The 17389-nt window shown below is 62.0% G+C and overlaps 11 protein-coding genes across 11 annotated transcripts; 9 read left to right on the top strand and 2 right to left on the bottom strand.

Annotated features, from left to right (window-relative positions):
* Nucleotides 1-292: 292 nt before the first annotated feature.
* On the top strand, nt 293-1682 carry OSTLU_31578 (predicted protein). Its single transcript, XM_001417902.1, has one exon. It carries the CDS (start codon nt 543-545, stop codon nt 1629-1631), a length of 1089 nt encoding a protein of 362 aa, XP_001417939.1. The 5' UTR covers nt 293-542; the 3' UTR covers nt 1632-1682.
* Nucleotides 1683-2511: 829 nt separating this feature from the next.
* Nucleotides 2512-3354, top strand: OSTLU_92718 (predicted protein; the record flags this gene model as incomplete). Its single annotated transcript, XM_001417901.1, has 1 exon — nt 2512-3354. The coding sequence occupies one exon, from the start codon at nt 2512-2514 to the stop codon at nt 3352-3354; it is 843 nt and encodes a 280-aa protein (XP_001417938.1).
* Nucleotides 3355-3491: 137 nt separating this feature from the next.
* On the top strand, nt 3492-4649 carry OSTLU_92717 (predicted protein; the record flags this gene model as incomplete). The annotated part of the gene is made up of 1 exon (XM_001417900.1): nt 3492-4649. A coding segment is annotated over one exon (1158 nt), but the record flags the coding sequence as incomplete, so codon positions are not given.
* Nucleotides 4650-4812: 163 nt separating this feature from the next.
* OSTLU_31576 (predicted protein) lies at nt 4813-5462 on the top strand (the record flags this gene model as incomplete). The annotated part of the gene is made up of 1 exon (XM_001417899.1): nt 4813-5462. One exon carries the CDS (start codon nt 4813-4815, stop codon nt 5380-5382), a length of 570 nt encoding a protein of 189 aa, XP_001417936.1. The 3' UTR covers nt 5383-5462.
* Nucleotides 5463-5581: 119 nt separating this feature from the next.
* On the top strand, nt 5582-7216 carry OSTLU_87206 (predicted protein; the record flags this gene model as incomplete). Its single annotated transcript, XM_001417898.1, has 1 exon — nt 5582-7216. The coding sequence occupies one exon, from the start codon at nt 5582-5584 to the stop codon at nt 7214-7216; it is 1635 nt and encodes a 544-aa protein (XP_001417935.1).
* A 733-nt stretch (nt 7217-7949) lies between these two features.
* OSTLU_49527 (predicted protein) lies at nt 7950-12078 on the top strand (the record flags this gene model as incomplete). The annotated part of the gene is made up of 3 exons (XM_001417897.1): nt 7950-9591; nt 9712-10541; nt 10692-12078. 3 exons carry the CDS (start codon nt 7950-7952, stop codon nt 12030-12032), a joined length of 3813 nt encoding a protein of 1270 aa, XP_001417934.1. The 3' UTR covers nt 12033-12078.
* Nucleotides 12079-12099: 21 nt separating this feature from the next.
* On the bottom strand, nt 12100-12660 carry OSTLU_31573 (predicted protein; the record flags this gene model as incomplete). Its single annotated transcript, XM_001417660.1, has 1 exon — nt 12100-12660. The coding sequence occupies one exon, from the start codon at nt 12658-12660 to the stop codon at nt 12100-12102; it is 561 nt and encodes a 186-aa protein (XP_001417697.1).
* A 961-nt stretch (nt 12661-13621) lies between these two features.
* OSTLU_31572 (predicted protein) lies at nt 13622-15309 on the top strand (the record flags this gene model as incomplete). Its single annotated transcript, XM_001417896.1, has 2 exons — nt 13622-15198; nt 15276-15309. 2 exons carry the CDS (start codon nt 13622-13624, stop codon nt 15307-15309), a joined length of 1611 nt encoding a protein of 536 aa, XP_001417933.1.
* A 42-nt stretch (nt 15310-15351) lies between these two features.
* OSTLU_31571 (predicted protein) lies at nt 15352-15642 on the bottom strand (the record flags this gene model as incomplete). The annotated part of the gene is made up of 1 exon (XM_001417659.1): nt 15352-15642. One exon carries the CDS (start codon nt 15640-15642, stop codon nt 15352-15354), a length of 291 nt encoding a protein of 96 aa, XP_001417696.1.
* A 188-nt stretch (nt 15643-15830) lies between these two features.
* OSTLU_31570 (predicted protein) lies at nt 15831-16500 on the top strand (the record flags this gene model as incomplete). Its single annotated transcript, XM_001417895.1, has 2 exons — nt 15831-15911; nt 15994-16500. The coding sequence occupies 2 exons, from the start codon at nt 15831-15833 to the stop codon at nt 16498-16500; spliced, it is 588 nt and encodes a 195-aa protein (XP_001417932.1).
* A 402-nt stretch (nt 16501-16902) lies between these two features.
* OSTLU_92714 (predicted protein) lies at nt 16903-17355 on the top strand (the record flags this gene model as incomplete). The annotated part of the gene is made up of 1 exon (XM_001417894.1): nt 16903-17355. The coding sequence occupies one exon, from the start codon at nt 16903-16905 to the stop codon at nt 17353-17355; it is 453 nt and encodes a 150-aa protein (XP_001417931.1).
* Nucleotides 17356-17389: the final 34 nt, after the last annotated feature.

Raw genomic sequence — 17389 nt, 5'->3', positions numbered from 1 at the left:
GCTTCCTCCACGAGTGTTTCGATTGATGCTTCCCGCTGTTGTGTTTCTTGTTTCGCTGCCCGTGCGCGCTCGGGCCGGGCATCGCGCGCGACTCTCGCGCGCGGTCGCGTCGCGAGCGCGCCCGGCGACGCGCGCGGCGAAGCGCGGCGTCGACGCGCGCGCGGCGGCGGCGGCGGCTCGAACGACATCGAGCAAACAGTACGACGGCGTATATAGATCCCTTAAATACGGTGCGTCTAATCAAAAGCGCGCGCCCCGCGCGCGGATAACGCCGTCGCGACGCCGCACGTCGCCGCGCGGACCCGCGCGAGGCCGACGACCCGGCGCGCGCGCGAACGCACGCGGCTCGACGCCCTCGACGCCCGGCGCGGGACCGGCGCGCGCGCGACTCGCGAGTGGACGCCGAAGGACGCGCGATGGCGACGCGCGCGATGCGATCGACGCCGTCGACGCCCGCGCGGGCGGCGACGCGACGACGAACGCGACGCGCCGAGGCGACGCGGACGCGCGCGAACGCGAACGCGACGCCGGCGAACGATCTGATGATTCGCGCGGCGCGCGGAGAGCGGGTCGAACGCACGCCGGTGTGGCTGTTCAGACAGGCGGGACGCCACCTGCCCGAGTACAACGAGTATAAGAAATCGACGGGGAAAAACTTTCTCGAGCTGCTGGCGGACCCGAAAGACGTGGCGGAGGTGACGATGCAACCGATTCGACGTTATAACCTGGACGCGGCGATTTTGTTCAGCGATATCTTAGTCATCGCGGAGGCGCTGAACATCGAGGTGGAGATGCCGGGCGGGAAGGGGATATTGGTGCCGAATCCGCTTCGGGGACCGGAGGATATGCATCGAGTGCCGGAATCGATCGATGTGAACGAAAAGTTGGCGCACGTGCTGGCGAGCGTCAAGGAGATCAACGTGCAGATCGAAAAGGAAGGCTTGGGAGTGCCGCTAATCGGGTTCAGCGCGGCGCCGTGGACGCTCATGTATTACATGGTCGGCGGGTCGTCGAGAAAGAACACGGATGCGGGGATGCGATGGTTGAAAGAACACCCCAAGGAAGCGCAAAAGTTGTTGGACATTCTGACGGACGTTGTGATCGATTACCTCGACGCGCAAGTCAAGGCTGGGGTGCACATGGTGCAAGTGTTTGAGGCGATGTGCGAGCACATCACCGAGGAAAGCTTTTACGAGTACGCCATGCCGTGCATGGAGAAGATTGCGCGCGAATTGAAAAAGCGCCACCCGACCGTGCCTTTGCTGGGATTCGCGCGCGATGCCCCGTACGGTCTCGCCGCCCTTCAGCGCGCCGGTTACGACATCATCACCATCGACACCGCGATGGACCGCGTCGTCGCCCGCGACGTCTTGAGTCACGACGCCGAGACGCGCGGCGTCCAACCCTCCGGCGTTCAGGGTAACTTCGACCCAAGCCTGTTGAACAAAGAAGGCGGCTCGTCTTTCGAAGGCATCGAAAGAGAGGTGACGCAAATGCTTGAGGATTTCGGTCCGCAAAAGCTCATCGCGAACCTCGGCGCCGGTTTGGGCGGCAAGGAAGACGTCGAAAAAGTCGCCTACCTCGTCGACAGCATCCACCGCGTGTCCGAGGACATGATCGCGGGCAAGTGAGCGCGCGCGCGCTCGCGTCCGCGTCGCGACCTCCGCGCGCTTTAATATTTCCTTTGTCATTTGAGCTTAGCGAACGACCCAAAATATCTATCTGCAAATATCTATCTGCTGCAGAGACGACGACCGCGCGCGCCCGCACACGCGCGCGCCGGACCGCGACATGCGCGCCCGCGCGCGACGCGCGCGAAACCTGTCACGCATCGCGTGCGCCGTCACCGTCGCCGTCCTCGCGCGCACCGCGACGGCGTCGGCGTGGGAGTTCACCGGTCGCGATGTCGATCGACCCGCGAAACGCGTCGACGGCGAACGATCCTGGTCCGCACCGGTGATGGCTGAGGCCTTGCGCGCGCGCGCGCGGTACGTAACGCCGCCAGTGGGCGTCGCGGCGCTGCTGCGCGCGCGACCGACGCTCAGAGCGAAGCTTGTGAGCTACTGCGCGGTCGCGCTCGCGTGCGCGTGGTTCGTCGCGAGACGCGCGTTGAGTCAAACGCGGAACGCGCTCACGCCGAGGAAGGTTCGGGCGCAGCGACGAGAGTTTCAAGCGAGAATGATGGGATATCGAAGCGCTAGCGCGCGATCGCGGAGCGTGCGGGGAGCGGGTGAAGCGGAGAGCTCGGCGACGGCGCGCGCGAAACTCGAGAACGCGATGCGGGCGAAGCGCGAAGCGGAGGGATATATGGTCGAGCTTCACGCGCTGCAGCGGGAATTCGAAGTGAGCGCGCTGCATAAAGATATGATTGTTGATAGTGGAAATCCTGAGTTGGACGTGCGGGAAGCGTACGAGCGAGGATTGGTGGCGGGCGGGACGAAGGCGAGCGTCGCCGCGGGAGACATGCGACGACGAGCGGAGTGGCACGCGACGCACGATTTAGAAGAGGCCATGAAATCTTGGGAGGCTGTGAGTGCCGAGAGTCGCGAACATATGTATGAGGGATATCAGGGCGGTTGGTACACGGCCAATACCCCGCTGGGTGTGCCGGTTTACGTAGAGCGTCTTGGCACGTTGGACGTCGAGAAGATGCTCAAAACCGCGAGCGTGGAAGATATAGTAGGGCAAAGAATGCGCATGCAAGGGTACATGATTAAGACGTTGTTGCCAGAGATGGCGAGACGCCCTGGATCGATCGCGCGAGATAAAATCGTGCACGTGATCGACATGAAGGGGGCGGGTTTGAGTCTCTTGTCGAGTCGCAACATCGCCGTCTTCAAGCGTTTGCAAGAAGTTGATGCAAATTTCCCGGAGTTTCTCTATCGCACGTACGTCGTCAATGTACCGATCGGTGCGCGAGTTGTTTGGTCCACATTTTCTGCAATTCTACCAAGTCGAGTGCGAGCGAAAGTTCGAATATTAGGTTCGGTCAAGCGTGGTAACTTGACCAAGCTCGCCGCCATCATGGGAGGCGTCGATCGCGTACCAGAATTTTTGGGAGGCAACTGCAAGCGCAAGCTCAACGAGTGTCCGCCTTGGAGTCTGCAACACATGAACGATACTACGTTCGTCCCGTGGGAAAAGAATGTGTCTCTCACGAAGCTCGCGGTGTCCACGCCGTTATCGCCCAACTCGTTCTCGCGGGCACACGCCAGCCCACGTGGCGCAGACGACGATGCCATTTCGTATAAAACACCGCGTTCCGCGTCCATGGCTACCCCGACAAGCGTAAAGAAGAGCAACAGTGCTGTGAAGCGTTTGTTCTCGCTCAAGTCTCCGGGTAAGAGCGCGTAGTCGAAGAGCGCGGATGTTAACTCGCCCATGTGAATTTGATGTGACCGATATTGGAAAATCTATCCCCGCCTTGGTGCTTCACACGCGCACGCATCATGCACACCTCAAGACACGCGTTCGTGCTTTTGTCGCTCGCATTGCTTTACGCACCACGATGCACGTGCGCGCTGCGCATCGCGTTCATAGGGGACACGGGCATAGGCAACGACAAGCCAGGCTCGGTTTGGACAGACTACCTTGGAAATGTTCGCCGACCATCGTACAAAGTCGATGGCGTGGAGTGTCAAACGTTTGATGGCAAATACTGCGGCGCGTATTCTCGCGCAAAGAACGTTTTCCGACTCGCCGCGGACGCCGGTGCGGACTTGATCGTGCACGCGGGCGATCTCGATTACGCGTCGTCTCCCACGAGCTTCTTTCGCTTCCTCACGGAACATGTTTGGAGGCGGGGAATATCGTACATCGCGAGTAAAGGAAATCACGACGTCGATGGATGGGACGGTGTCAGTGATCTTTGGAGTGGACCACGCGGCTACCAAAGTTTATTACGGCGGCAACTTCCGACGTTGCGAGGTTCGACGTATTCGGGATCGTACGGCGAAGATTTCATCATGGAAACCCCTGATGTTTTGATCGTACTGTCTTCCGTCGGCGCCGAACGACCTGGGGAGTCGGCCAATCGCGACCACTACGACTTTTTAGAGCGCGCGTTGAGTTCGTCGAAGAGAAAATGGAAAATTTGCGTGTGGCACATGACGCAAGAGCGCTTGCAAGTCAGCTACAAAGGCGACGCGGTGGGATTCGGGGCGTACGAAATATGTCGCAAATACGGCGCGTTTATAGTCACTGGACACGCACACGTGTACAGTCGTTCTTTCACCATGAATCGCTTCGGCTCCAAGGTCTACGATTTCACGCGAGAAGATCTTCAAGTCTACGACCGCGAGACGCGTCGCGTCTTGCTTCGGCCGTCTCGAGCCTCTTCAAACGACGGTCTGACCGCCGTCGCCGTCGTCGGCATCGGCGGCTACAAAAATGAAGCTCAACTCACCGACAGCGGCATCTGGGCCAAGGTATACTCCACCTCCTGTCTCGCGTCTTCGCCGACGTGCGTTCGAGCCCCCGACGCGTCAAAGTTCGGCGCCTTGATTTGCGACTTTGACGACGCCTCCGATCGCGCGTCTTGCGCCCTTCGCGTCGTTCCATACCAAGGCGCCGACGACGCCGCGTTTCGCTATCGCGCGCGCGCGCCCGACGCCGTCGTCGACGCCTTCGATCTCGCGCGCGTCGCGTGACCCCCGCGTCGCGTCGCGTCGCGTCTCGCGCCCGAAAATCGGACATTTTTTTTCAGCGTCATTTTCATGCCGCGTCAGCACGATTATAATTCTCACGCATTCCGAGAGTCGTCACAACACGACGCTCGTCGACGCGCACCGTACGCTCGCCCGCCGACAGAACATGTTCACCTTGACGACCTCCACCGTTCTCGCCCGCCCCGCGGTGCGCGCGCGCGCGCACGCGCGACGCGCGACGCCGATCGTCCGCGCGAACGCGCCGACGGCGAATGCCGCGAATTTCGCGCCGACGCAGCGCCAACAAACGCGCGAAGTCGCGCAGATCGCGGGTAAAGCGCCGCCGCCGCCGCCGCCTGCGCGCATCATCACCTCCGCGCAGTACGTCACCGCGTTCAGCGCCGTCATGGGCGTCTACGCGCTGCAAATGCTCTTGGTCCCGGCGAAGATGATCACCGACCACTTCAACGCGTCGGCGGATCAATTGACGCAGTTTTGGATTCGCGGCTCCTCGGTCGCCTTCGCCGGCCTCGTGTACGCCGTGCAACAGCTCGACGTCGCCACGGGCGCTAAAATCGCGCTCTTCGCGTCGTTCGCGGTCGGTGTGCTGTATCCTTGGAACGCCAAGTGGAACTTGTTGAAGAACAACTTGTCCGTCAAGTACCCGATGCACTACGTCCCGGAGGCGTTGATGGCGTTGCTGTCCCTCGCCGGCGCGTACTGCGTCTACCTCTGAGCGCCGCCGGCCCGCGGCATATATATGAACAATAAAACTGCGCACCGTCTGGGTTGTAACGCACATCAAATCACGCCGAGACGCCGCGCCGTTCCAGTCGCGCGTCGCCGATGAGCTGTCACTGGGCAAACAGTCTCGCGCCTACGTTTGTTCCCGCGAAAAGGCGTTGACGCGCGCGCCGACGGCACTCTCGAGCGCGATGCGCGCGCTCGCGCCGCGCGCGCGCGCGCACCGTCCGTCGACGCGTCGCGCGGGCGCGCGGCGCGAGCGCGCGGCGTCGCGCGTCGCGCGCGCGCGCGGCGCCGCGACGCCGAACGCGGTCGCGGTCGCGCGCGTGGCGCTGTTTGGGTACGGCGCGGCGGAGATCCCGCGCGTGCGCGAACTCGTCGACGCGCTGCGCGCCGCGGTGGAGGACTCCGGCGTCGAGCTCGGTGAGATCGAGACGCGCGGCGTGCGCGCGAGCGAGATGACGTCGAGCGTGCGCGGGACGTACGGGGAAGAGGACGAAGACGGGGTCGGCGAACGCGTCGTCATGCTGGACGGCGACGCGGCGAAGGCGCTGATGCCGGATTTGAAGCTGGAGATGAACGAAGAGGGGTTCGAGGGGGCGGTGTTCGGGGTGTTCACGGAGAAGTTGAGACTCGGGACGCTGGGAGAGGCGGCGAAGAGCGTGGTTGAGGCGCATGAGAGGTATTGGAATTTGAAGCCGACGACGGAGGCGGATTCGTACGACGTGAACGAGCACGTCGATTTTGAGTACGAGGGCGCGAAGGATGCGTGGGATTTAGGGCGAGTGACGACAGCTATGGCGGTTTCGATGGATCGAGCCGAGGTTTTGGATACGGCGAGCATGGCTCGGGGGGAAGAGCGCTTACGGAGCGATTCGTCGCACGTCGTCGCCATCGACGGCGTCGTCGGCGAGCCGTTGCGCGCGGCGCTTCTCGACGCGCTTACCGAGGTTGGATACGACCACTTCACCGAAACAGGACCGCCGCCGGGAAAGTGGAACCGGGAGACGCGCGATGGGTTGGAAGGTGAAGACGGCGAATCGCCGCCGCCGAGCTGGGGACTGACGCCGGAGACGTTGGAAGAAGTCATGAAGACCGACGCTGTGCGCGCGTTTCGCGCTCGCTTGGCGGCGTTATACCCAGAGTACGACATACGCACCATGCCGAGCGATGCACTCGAGCCGGACGCCGTCCCCGGTGCGTGGGGGGGCTCGAGCATTTGCTCAGCCATCGGTAACGCCGCGGTGTACGGCGACATGTTCAACTGGCATATAGACATGGACCCGAGCCAGCTCGATCCGTCCGCGCCTTGGGTCGAGCGCTACGGTTCGTACGTCAATCGCGAGCGAGGCCGACCGCTATTCGTATCCGCCATGGTCTATCTCAACCCAGGTCACTGGCCCGCCGCTTTCGACGCCGAGACGCTCTTCCTCGACCCCGGCACCGGCACCGGCGTCTTCGTCCGCCCGCAGCCGGGTCGCGTCGTTCTCATGGATCAGGACATCCTCCATCGCGTCTCCACGCCGAGCCAAATCGCCGGAGTCCCGCGATACTCCTTCGTCCTCAAGCTGTGCTTCTTTCCCAAGCGCACGGACGAGCCACAAAAAATGACGCTCATCCGCGAGGAGTGGGGCGCTCCTTGCCGCTTCGGCACCGCCGCCGGGCACGTCGGCGGCGAAGAGATTTTCTTCGCAGACGACGAGTGCGACCCCGCGCTCGACGACTGCGAGCTTTGGGATCTCGGCATCAACCCCCAGGATTTCTTCTTCTCCCAGGACGACGACGACGACGACGACGACGACGACGACGACGCTCGTCCCGAGTGAGTAACTTAACTTTTGCAGCGCGCACGCCTAGCCAATCGCGCGTCTTCACCGCGTCACTCGCACGCGCGCGTCGCCCATCGCTCGCGCGAATCGCTCGCGACAGTCGTCCGCGTCCGCGATGCGCGGTCCGCGCCTCGCGCCGCGCGCGTCCGCGCCGCCGCGCGCGTCCGCGGCGTCGCGCGGTCGACTCGGTCGCCGCGCGTCGTCGACGTCGCGCGCGCGTCGCGCGACGGCCGCCGCGCGCGTCGCCCGCGGCGAGGGCGTCGACGCGAAGCCCCTGTCGAGCGCCGCCGAGCGCTACGCCGACGACGTCCTCGCGACGGCGGCGGCGGAGGGCGCGCGGCGAGAGGACGATGACGTCGCCGAGCGCCGAGCCAGAGTGGAGGCGCTGACGCGCGACGTCGACGCGCTCACGAGCGCGCTCGATGGCGCGTATCGCGACGCGTTCGGAACGATGAAGCCGCGAGTGGACGGCGAGGACGGCGAGGAGCGCGCGCTCGGGGACGAGGCGGGCACGGAGATTGGATTTCGAGAGCTGAACGCGCGCGAACCGAAGGCGGCGACGGCGCTGCTGCGGGAGGCGGAGAAGGACGGGGCGAAGTGGTTGACGTTTCAGAAGAGCGTGCACTCGATAAAAGCGCGGCGAGATCGAGCTCGAGATGCGTTGGCGGAGGCGGAGAACGCGCTGGCGGTGGCGAAACGCGGTGGGGTGGGGTTTTTGAGCGCGCCGCCGATGAAGGCGTCCGCGGTTCCCGAGACGCGCGAGGGCGCGCGGAAGATTGTTTTGTTGAGTGGATTCGAGAGTTTTAACGTCGCGCTGTACAAGGCGTCGGCGCGAGATTTGAAGAAACGATACCCTCACGTTGATTTGTTAGTGTTTAGCGATCGCGATATCGAGGGAAGACGAGAGGAGTTGGAAGCCGCGCTCGACGGCGCGGATGTCTTCTTCGGGTCGTTGTTGTTCGATTACGATCAAGTCGAGTGGTTGCGCGCGCGCATCGCAGATATTCCCTTGCGATTTGTGTTCGAGTCCGCCCTCGAGCTCATGAGCTGCACATCCGTCGGTTCTTTCCAAATGGCGGCACCGAGCGGGCAAAAGGCGGGACCGCCGCCGGCAGTGAAAGCCGTGCTCGCCAAGTTTGGAAGCGGCAAGGAGGAGGACAAGCTCGTCGGCTACTTGTCGTTCTTGAAGATCGGCCCACAACTTTTGAAGTTTGTTCCCGGGGATAAGGCGCGTGATCTGAAGAATTGGCTCACGGTGTACGCGTACTGGAACCAAGGCGGCAAAGAAAACGTTGAAGAAGCGTTCGCGTATCTTGCGTCAGAGTACTTGGCCCCGCCCGGTGACGAGAACAAGCCGAAATCGTTCATAGAACGGATCTTCGGTGTCTCTGGCGCGCCAAAACCTCCCGTGGAAACTCCGGCGCTGGGTCTCTATCATCCGCAACGCGAGCGAGAAAAGATGCCGTACTTCGAGACGATCGCGTCCTACCTTGATTGGCACGCTCGGACGCGTTCCCACAAAGTTCCAGCGGGTGCCCCGCGCGTGGCTATGCTTCTTTACCGTAAGCACGTCATCACGAAGCAGCCATATCTTGCGGATTTAGTCGAATCATTCGAAGACTCCGGCGTTCTGCCGATTCCAATTTTCATCAACGGCGTCGAGGCGCACACCATTGTGCGCGACATGCTGACGTCTGAATACGAACAACAAAGACGCGCTGAAGGCGTCGTAGAGGTCGATTCTTTGAAGCAAGACGCCACAGTTGTAGACGCCGTGGTTAGCACGGTCGGATTTCCTCTCGTCGGCGGCCCCGCGGGAAGTATGGAGGCGGGTCGGCAGGCTGAAGTTGCGCAAGGTATCTTGGGAGCGAAGAACATTCCGTACTTCGTCGCCGCGCCGTTGTTGATTCAAGACATCGCTTCCTGGGTTCGAAGTGGCGTTGGTGGTTTACAAAGTACAATTCTCTACGCGTTGCCAGAACTTGACGGCGCGATCGACACGGTCGCGCTCGGTGGGTTGTGCGGCGACAACATTTACCTCACTCGCGAGCGCGTCTTTGCGCTTTCAAATCGTCTGAAGCAATGGCACAGTTTACGCAAAACCAAGCGAGATGAGCGCAAAATCGCAGTGATGATGTACGGATTCCCCCCGGGCGTCGGTGCCACGGGTACGGCGGCGTTACTAAACGTGCCGAATTCTTTAGAAAACATGTTACAGTCGCTCAAAGCTGAAGGGTACTACCTCGGCGACGCCGACGAGCTCCCCACGGGCGAGTCCATCGTCAAAGCTTTGCGTACGTTGGAAGAAAACGCCACAATCATGGCTGGTTACGATGGAGCGGTGAACGCGGTGAGCGACATGGCGAAAGGCGGTGAGCTCCCTGGAGTCACGGTTGCGGGTGCGAACGTGACGCCGGCGCAGCTGAAGAAGTGGCTCGCGTTTCCAAAGGAGTGGGGACCGACGGAGTGGGGACCGATTCCATACTTACCAGAACCCGACGTACTCGTAAAAAAGATGGAAGCGGCGTGGGGACCGCTCGAAAATTACATCGGACTTGCGACTGCGCCAGGCAAAGGGAGCGTCGTCACTGGTCTCCAGCTTGGTAACGTCTTCATCGGCATTCAACCTGCGCTCGGCGTGGAGGGCGATCCGATGCGATTGTTGTTTGAGCGCGATCTCACGCCGCATCCGCAGTACGCCGCGTATTACAAATGGCTTCAAAACGAGTTCAAGGCGAACGCGATCGTTCACTTCGGCATGCATGGTACCGTCGAGTGGCTCCCGGGTTCGCCGCTCGGGAACACGAGCTTGTCGTGGAGCGAACAGTTGTTGGGCGCGATGCCGAATGTGTACGTATACGCCGCGAACAATCCTAGTGAAAGCATCATCGCGAAGCGACGCGGATACGGAGTCATCATTTCGCACAACGTGCCACCGTACGGACGCGCCGGCTTGTACAAGCAAACCGCGCAGTTGCGTGAAATTTTGAACGAGTATAGGGAAAATCCCGACGAGAACAGCGCTTTGCGCACGTCCATCTTTGACATGGTGACTGCGGCTGGATTAGACAGCGACTGCCCTTACGTCGACGCACAAACGAGCGAGCATGTTCGCATGACGCCGGAAATGGCGGAGTCTCTCTCTCAGAAAGACTTCGATGCGTATGCCAGCGAGCTCTACACGTACCTTGGCGTTCTGGAAAATCGACTCTTCAGCGAAGGCTTGCATTCGCTCGGCACCGCGCCGACGCGCGAGTCAATGACACAGTATCTTAGCGCGTACTTTGACGGTGATATCGAAGCGGGCCTGATCGATGAAATTGTCAAGGCTGATCCAAACGAATCACTGGACGCGGTCAAAGCTAGGCTCGAGCAAACGTTCAACCTATCCGTGCCCGTCAGCGCGCAAGACGCGCTGCAAAGCGGAGGCGCTACGGCGACTGTCAGCGACAAGGTCACGGAAGCGATCGAGATTCGTGATCTGCTCTCGATGAACACAGAAGAGATCACGGGTATGCATCGAGCCCTGGACGGCGAATGGGTGCCTCCGGCAGTGGGTGGTGATTTGTTGCGCGACGGTAAAGGAGTCCTTCCAACCGGAAGGAACATTCACGCACTCGATCCGTACCGCATGCCATCGGCCGCCGCCGCCACGCGCGGCGCCGCAGTGGCGGATGCCATTCTGAAACAACATCAAGACGCAAACGACGGTGCGTATCCAGAATCAGTCAGCGTAAATTTGTGGGGACTCGACGCGATCAAAACGAAAGGAGAGAGCGTCGGCATAGTTTTGCAACTCGTCGGCGCTCGAGCGGTGAAAGAAGGCACCGGTCGCGTCGTGCGATACGAACTGATTCCTCTCAGCGAGATGAATGGGCGTCCGCGCGTCGATGTTTTGTGTAACATGTCTGGCATTTTCCGGGACAGCTTTGCAAGCGTCGTTGGTTTGTTGGATGACCTCTTCGTTCGAGCGGCTGAGGCGGACGAGCCGATTGAGATGAACTTCATTCGCAAACACTCGAGAGAGATGCAAAGCGAGGGGATCGAGAACACCACCGCACGCTTGTTCAGCAACCCTCCCGGAGACTACGGTTCCATGGTGAACGAACGCGTCGGAACGAGTGGATGGGAGGACTCTCGCGAGCTTGGAGATACGTGGGCGTCGAGAAACGCGTACTCGTACGGCAAAGGCGACGAACGCGGCACCGCGCGACCAGAAGTTTTACAATCGCTCTTACGCACCACCGAGCGCGTGGTTCAGGAAATCGATTCTGTAGAGTACGGTCTGACCGACATCCAAGAGTACTACGCCAACACGGGCGCGCTCGTCGCCGCAGCCAAGGCCGCGAAGGAAGACGCGGGCGTGAAAAATCCCGACGTCGCGTGCTCCATCGTCGAGACTTTCGGTAAAGACGTCACCCCGAAAGATCTCGACGAGACGCTTCGCATGGAGTACCGCACGAAACTACTCAACCCGCGATGGGCGACCGCGATGGCGGACCAAGGATCGGGCGGTGCGTACGAAATTTCCCAACGCATGACCGCGCTCGTGGGCTGGGGCGCCACGAGCGGGTTCGCCGAGAACTGGGTGTACGACGGCGCGCACGAAACCTACGTCGAAGACGAAGAGATGCGTGACAAGCTGAGAAAATCGAACCCGCAGGCGTTCAGGAACGTCGTCAAGCGCATGCTCGAAGCCGCCGGTCGCGGAATGTGGGACGCCGACGAGGAGACTCTCGAGAATTTACGCGAGCTTTTTTCAGACGTCGAAGACGAAATGGAAGGCGTTCAGCTCGCCAAAGCCAAGAAGTAGGCGAACGCGACGCGCGCGAATCACGCACCTAACACATGTACGAACAATACAACACGAGAGCAGCGATTCAATCAAAACTCGGCACCGCCGCGTCGTTCGCCTCCGCCGCGACGACGTACTCCGCCGTCGTCTCGCTCGCCCCCCCCGTCGCCACCGGCACCTCGAACCGCACGCGCTGCATCAGGCACACGTCATCCGTTCGACAAAAATACACCACGCAATCCACGCGCGCCTCGTTCACCCCCTCCGCCGCGCGCACGACCACCGTCCTCTTCGCTCCGCCGTCGCCCTCCAGCGCGCCCCTCGTCCCGCTCGCCGCCGCCGTCGTCTCGTACCTCGAGTTCGCGCCCTCCGTGAAGTGATACCCCCTCGGAAGCTCGATCTCAAACGTAAACCGTCCGCCGTCGCGCGCCACCGCGTCGCGCGCCTCGACGACCGCGAGCGGCCGCGCGCGCGCGTCGCGCGCGTCGCCGAACGCCGCGAGCGCGATCGCCGTCGTCGTCAGCGCGACGCGTCGCGTCGCGCGCCGCGCGTCCGACGACGCCGACGCGATCGGCGTCACCGCGCGCGGTCGTCGCCGACGTCGCGGCGTCGCGACGCGCGCGCGCGCGCGCGGCGTCGCGCGCATGCGCGTCGCGGTGCGCCGCTCGTATTCAAGCGCGCACTTTACCCATCTGGGGTACGTATACGTATTCAGCGCGCACTTTACCCATCTGGGGTACGTATACGTATTCAGCGCGCACTTTACCCATCTGGGGTACGTATACGTATTCAGCGCGCACTTTACCCATCTGGGGTACGTATACGTACGTCCTCACTGTTTGCGCACACGCGGTCGCAGATAAGGCGGTCGGCCCGGCGGCGGCGACGGCGCGGCGTCACACGCGCGCGCGCGACGCGCGACGCGACGCGAGCGCGGCGACGACGCGCGCGCGACGCGACGAAGTCTCGCGCGACGCACCGCGACGCGCGGCGACGCGACGATGGCGACGCGCGGCGGCGTCGCGACGGCGCCGGTGGGAAGCACGACCGCGCGACGACGACCGCGCGCGTCGACGACGACGGCGCGACGCGCGAGCGACGCGGACGCGCTCGAGCGACGCGCGATGCGCGCGGCGATGGCGACGCGCGGCGCGCGCGTGACGGCGCGCGCGAGCCGTAAAAACCGCAGAGCGACGAGTCGCGACGACGACGACGAGGGCGACGCGCTCGCGTCGTACGAGACGACGCGCGACGAGGACGACGACGACGACGGGTCGAGCGCGGCGGCGTCGAACGGGACGCGGGCGTACGCGGGAGTCGCGACGCGACGGGGTTGGGCGCGGGAGGGGCTGGAAATCGTCGAGGGTCCGCGCGGTGAGGTGACGACGCGGCGAAGCGGCGACGAGGATTTCGACGCGGCGGGCGACGGGAGCGGGTTCGATGGCGCGGCGAACGGTGGTCGACGAGGGTGGCGACGCGCGACGGGTGGAAACGGGAGTGGGCGGCGAAACGGTGGGTTGTCGTCGTCGTACGGCGCGCTCGAGCGAGCGCTGCGGTCGGACGACGACGAGAAGTCGACGAGCGCGGCGTGGGACGCGAACGACGCGATGTGGGCGGTGGATGGGGCGGTGATGCTGCGCGCGGCGGATACCGGAGACGCGCCTGAGGCGATTTCGGCGCTGCAGCGGATGAAGAAGGCGGGCGAGCGAAACGGCGTGGCGGTGCCGCTGGCGTTTTACAACATGACGCTGCGAGCGTGCAAGCGCTCGCGTCCGCCGGCGAGCGCGGACGCGACGAGATTGCTGCGCGAGATGCGAGAGCACGGCCCGGGTCCGGATGCCAAGACGTATCACGAGGTGATCGCGGCGTACGCGCGTGCGATTGAGTGGAAGCTCGCCGAACAAACGTTTGAGGAGATGAAGCGCGACTTCAGAGGTCGCGGGCCCACGTGGCACCCGAGCGTGCGCGTGTACACGTCCCTCATCAGCGCGTACGGCAAGGGCGGACAATTCGAAAAGGCGAGCGAGTTATTCGAAAGCTTGTTTGCGAGCTCGCACGTGCAATTGGACACGGGTGTGTACAACGCATTGCTCTCTGCCGCGGTGAACTCGGGCCGTTACAAGGACGCCGCCGCCGTGTTTGAGCGCATGCAAACGGAAGGTGTCAGGCGAAACGTGACGACATACAACGGTATGTTGCAATCGCTCGGAAGGCAGCGACGCATTCGTGACATGGAAAATATGAGCCAATCCATGCAGCGCGCGGGGGTCATGCCGAACGAAACCACGTACAGCGTGTTAATCACCGCGCACGGCAATAGCGGCAACATCGATCGGGCTCTCGAGCTCCTGCATCAAGTCATCATTGCCCCGCGTTTGCACGCGACGGCCGTGATATTCAACAGCGCGCTCGGGGCGTGTGTCAAGGCGGGTAATCTTGAAGGCACGCAACGGGTTTTACGAGTGATGGAGACGGAGGGCGTGCGATCGACTCTCGTCACGTACAACACGCTCCTGATGGAGGCGAGCGCAGAGCGTGACTGGGTGCGCGCGACGAAAATATATAAAGAACTTCTTCTTTCGGGATTCGCGCCGGACACCATCACACTCGATTGCTTGTGCGGTATTGAAAAGCTTCAGGCGTGTCGCGAGGAAAGGCTTCGCGAGGAAATCAAGCGAGCCGAATTGGAGGGCATCGATTTGCCCGAATTCGAACGCACGTGCGACGTGAGCGATAGTCCAGTCGGGAACCTCCCGGTTCTTATACGCGCGCTCGCCGACGATCGCGAGCTCGAAGAAGTTCCAGGATGGCGAGGGTTCGTTTCCGACGCCCTGCTCCGAGTGCTTCACGTTAACAACGAGTACGCCGAGGTGGAGGACACATTCAAATACATGCTGACGAGCGACGTCACGCGCACCGTGCACACGTACAACTCGCTATTGATTTCGTATGAGGCTCGTAAAGAGTGGCAAAAGGCGGGCGAGGCGATGACGCAAATGACGAGTGAAGGGATCGTGCCAAACGCGCTCACGTTTGACGCGCTCATCGATGTTTGCGAGGAGATGGGTCAATGGGATCGCGCAACGACGTGGCTCGAACAAGCTCAAGCGGCTGGGCACTTCCAATGCGAGGACGATCTCGGTGTTTTAGACCTGCACCGTATTCGTTCCGCCGGCACCGCGCAGTGCGTCTTACGTTGGTGGTTGCGCCGAATGCGTCAACGCGCTTTGGCACCGCTCGACGTTCGAGCCGCGGGCAAAGGAACGCGTGCGCTCGTATCAGGGTTGAAGAATAAGTCCGAAATGCCGATCGACATTCGCGACTTGCCTGAAGAGATTCAAGTCGTCACTGGTTGGGGCAAGCACAGCACCGTGTACGGCCACTCGCCTGTCAAGGAGCGAACCATCGCGACGCTCAGTCGTCTCGACTCACCCTTCGAAGTCCCATCGCACAACATCGGCTGTCTTGTCGCCGATCGTGGTGCCGTTCGAACGTGGCTCGTGCGCGACGAGCTTTTCTCCCTCATTCGGTTCCTCGGCGGAAACAGGGACGCGCTCAAGCGTAACTTTAATCCCGCAAGCGGTCCGGCGAGGACGGCGGCGAAATAATCGAGCGATACGACACACATACAAATGCACACACACACACTAGCGCGCAGCGGTTCATTTATCATTCATTTGCTGTAATTCAAGAGTATTCATCAGCCCTCGTCGCGCGCGATTCTCCTCGTCTCGCGTCTCGCGCTAGCGGAGCGATAAAGTGAGTGGATATCACGTCCCTTCTGCTCCATCACTGTTCGACGCTCCTTTATTTAACATGGCTCTCATCACCGCCACCGCGCGCTTAAACGTCTCCGCGAAGACGCCCGCCACCGTATGCCCGCGCGCGGCGCGACAGGTACGCTCGTTCGACGATGCGCGACGCTCGTTTGTTGTTTGATGACGTCGACAGTGATTAACGCCGATTCTTCCGCTCGCAGCTCGCGCGAGGCGCCCACATCGTCCGACGCGCCGGTTCGGAAGACGAGGCGAAAGATTCCTCGGCGTACCGCAGCGAAGAGAAGCCCGAGCTCGGCGGGTTAATCGGAAAGCTCGTGGAGAGCTTGCCGGACGGCCGCAAAGAGACGGCGCCGGAGAGTTACGGCTCGCGACCGGAGAGTAAGACGCTGAAGGAGGGTCGATACGCGCGCGGTGACCCGATTCGCTCTGGTCAAGTGCGCGAAGACACGATTCGGGGAGAGGATTTCGAGGTAGTGGAAAGCTCGGGACCGAGCGTGACGACGCTCGTGACGCTCGCCGTCGGAGCGGCGGTCTTGTTCGGCGTGTACAAGGTGGTGGATCTCTTACAAGAGGCACCGGTAGAGAAGCGCGCGACGAGCGCGAGAATGCCCGCGACCGATAAGCCCGCACCCGCGCCCAAAGTGGCGGAGACCTCGTCGACGATCACGACGGACGCGGCGTTGACCGCGCCCGAGCCCGCCGCGTGAGCGGCGCCGAGTCGCCGAGACCCGATCGCGGATCTCGTCGTCATCGCTCCTCTCGCCCACCCGCGCGTCGAGATGACGCGCACACTCTCGCTTTAGCATTCTACGCTCTATTCAATACCACATCCCCTCTTCCCCGACCGCAATCCCTCGAATGTCGCGCTCGAGCCACGCTGGCGCCGAGGCCCCTTCAACTGTCGACCACGGACGCGGGCACCCCGCACAAAATGTCGTGCGTCAAGCGCGCGACACCGATTTTCGCCGCCCGACGCGTCGCGCGGCATCGCGCGCGCGATGTCATTCGACGCGGGGACCTCGGCGGGGCGTACGGCGACGTGAGTAGCGGCGACGTCTCGACGATGGCGAGTGCGCGAGTTTAAACTTTTCGAGCGATTGACTGACGGAATGCGCGACGCGCGCGCGCCTGAACAGAGTTTTAACGACGTCGACAGCTTGCTGATGAACTACTTTACGTTTCGAGCGCTCAAGGAGACGCTGGCGCAGATGCAAGAGACGGATTTGTCGCCGGGGAAGGGGGAGTACAAGTGGTTGTACAACTTCGCCGCGAGCGAGTATAAGAACCGAGGCGACGAGTTCATCAAGAAACTCTTCGCCGAAGGGCGCAGTGATCACGCGCAGAGAATTCTCGCGCAGAGAGTGGTGTTGTTGAAACGATGGCGCAGTTACTTCAACCGCGGACTCGGGGGTGAGCGATGCCAGGAGAAGTACGAAGACGTGAACTTGGAAATCTTGAGAGAACAGTTATTTTGCTCGCTCAACGCGGAGATCGACGAGTGCGTCGAATGCGACGAAGCCACGCTGTACAACAAAATTTTGAAGGATTCCGAGCAAGATTAAGAAGGATTCAGAACAAGATTGTCGTGTGTTTCTT

This window comes from Ostreococcus lucimarinus, chromosome 5 (genome assembly GCF_000092065.1).
Source record: "Ostreococcus lucimarinus CCE9901 chromosome 5, complete sequence".
Classification (NCBI taxonomy): Eukaryota; Viridiplantae; Chlorophyta; class Mamiellophyceae; order Mamiellales; family Bathycoccaceae; genus Ostreococcus; species Ostreococcus sp. 'lucimarinus'.
Note: the sequence above shows the minus strand (reverse complement) of the source record. Positions and strands in the feature narration are given on the sequence as shown.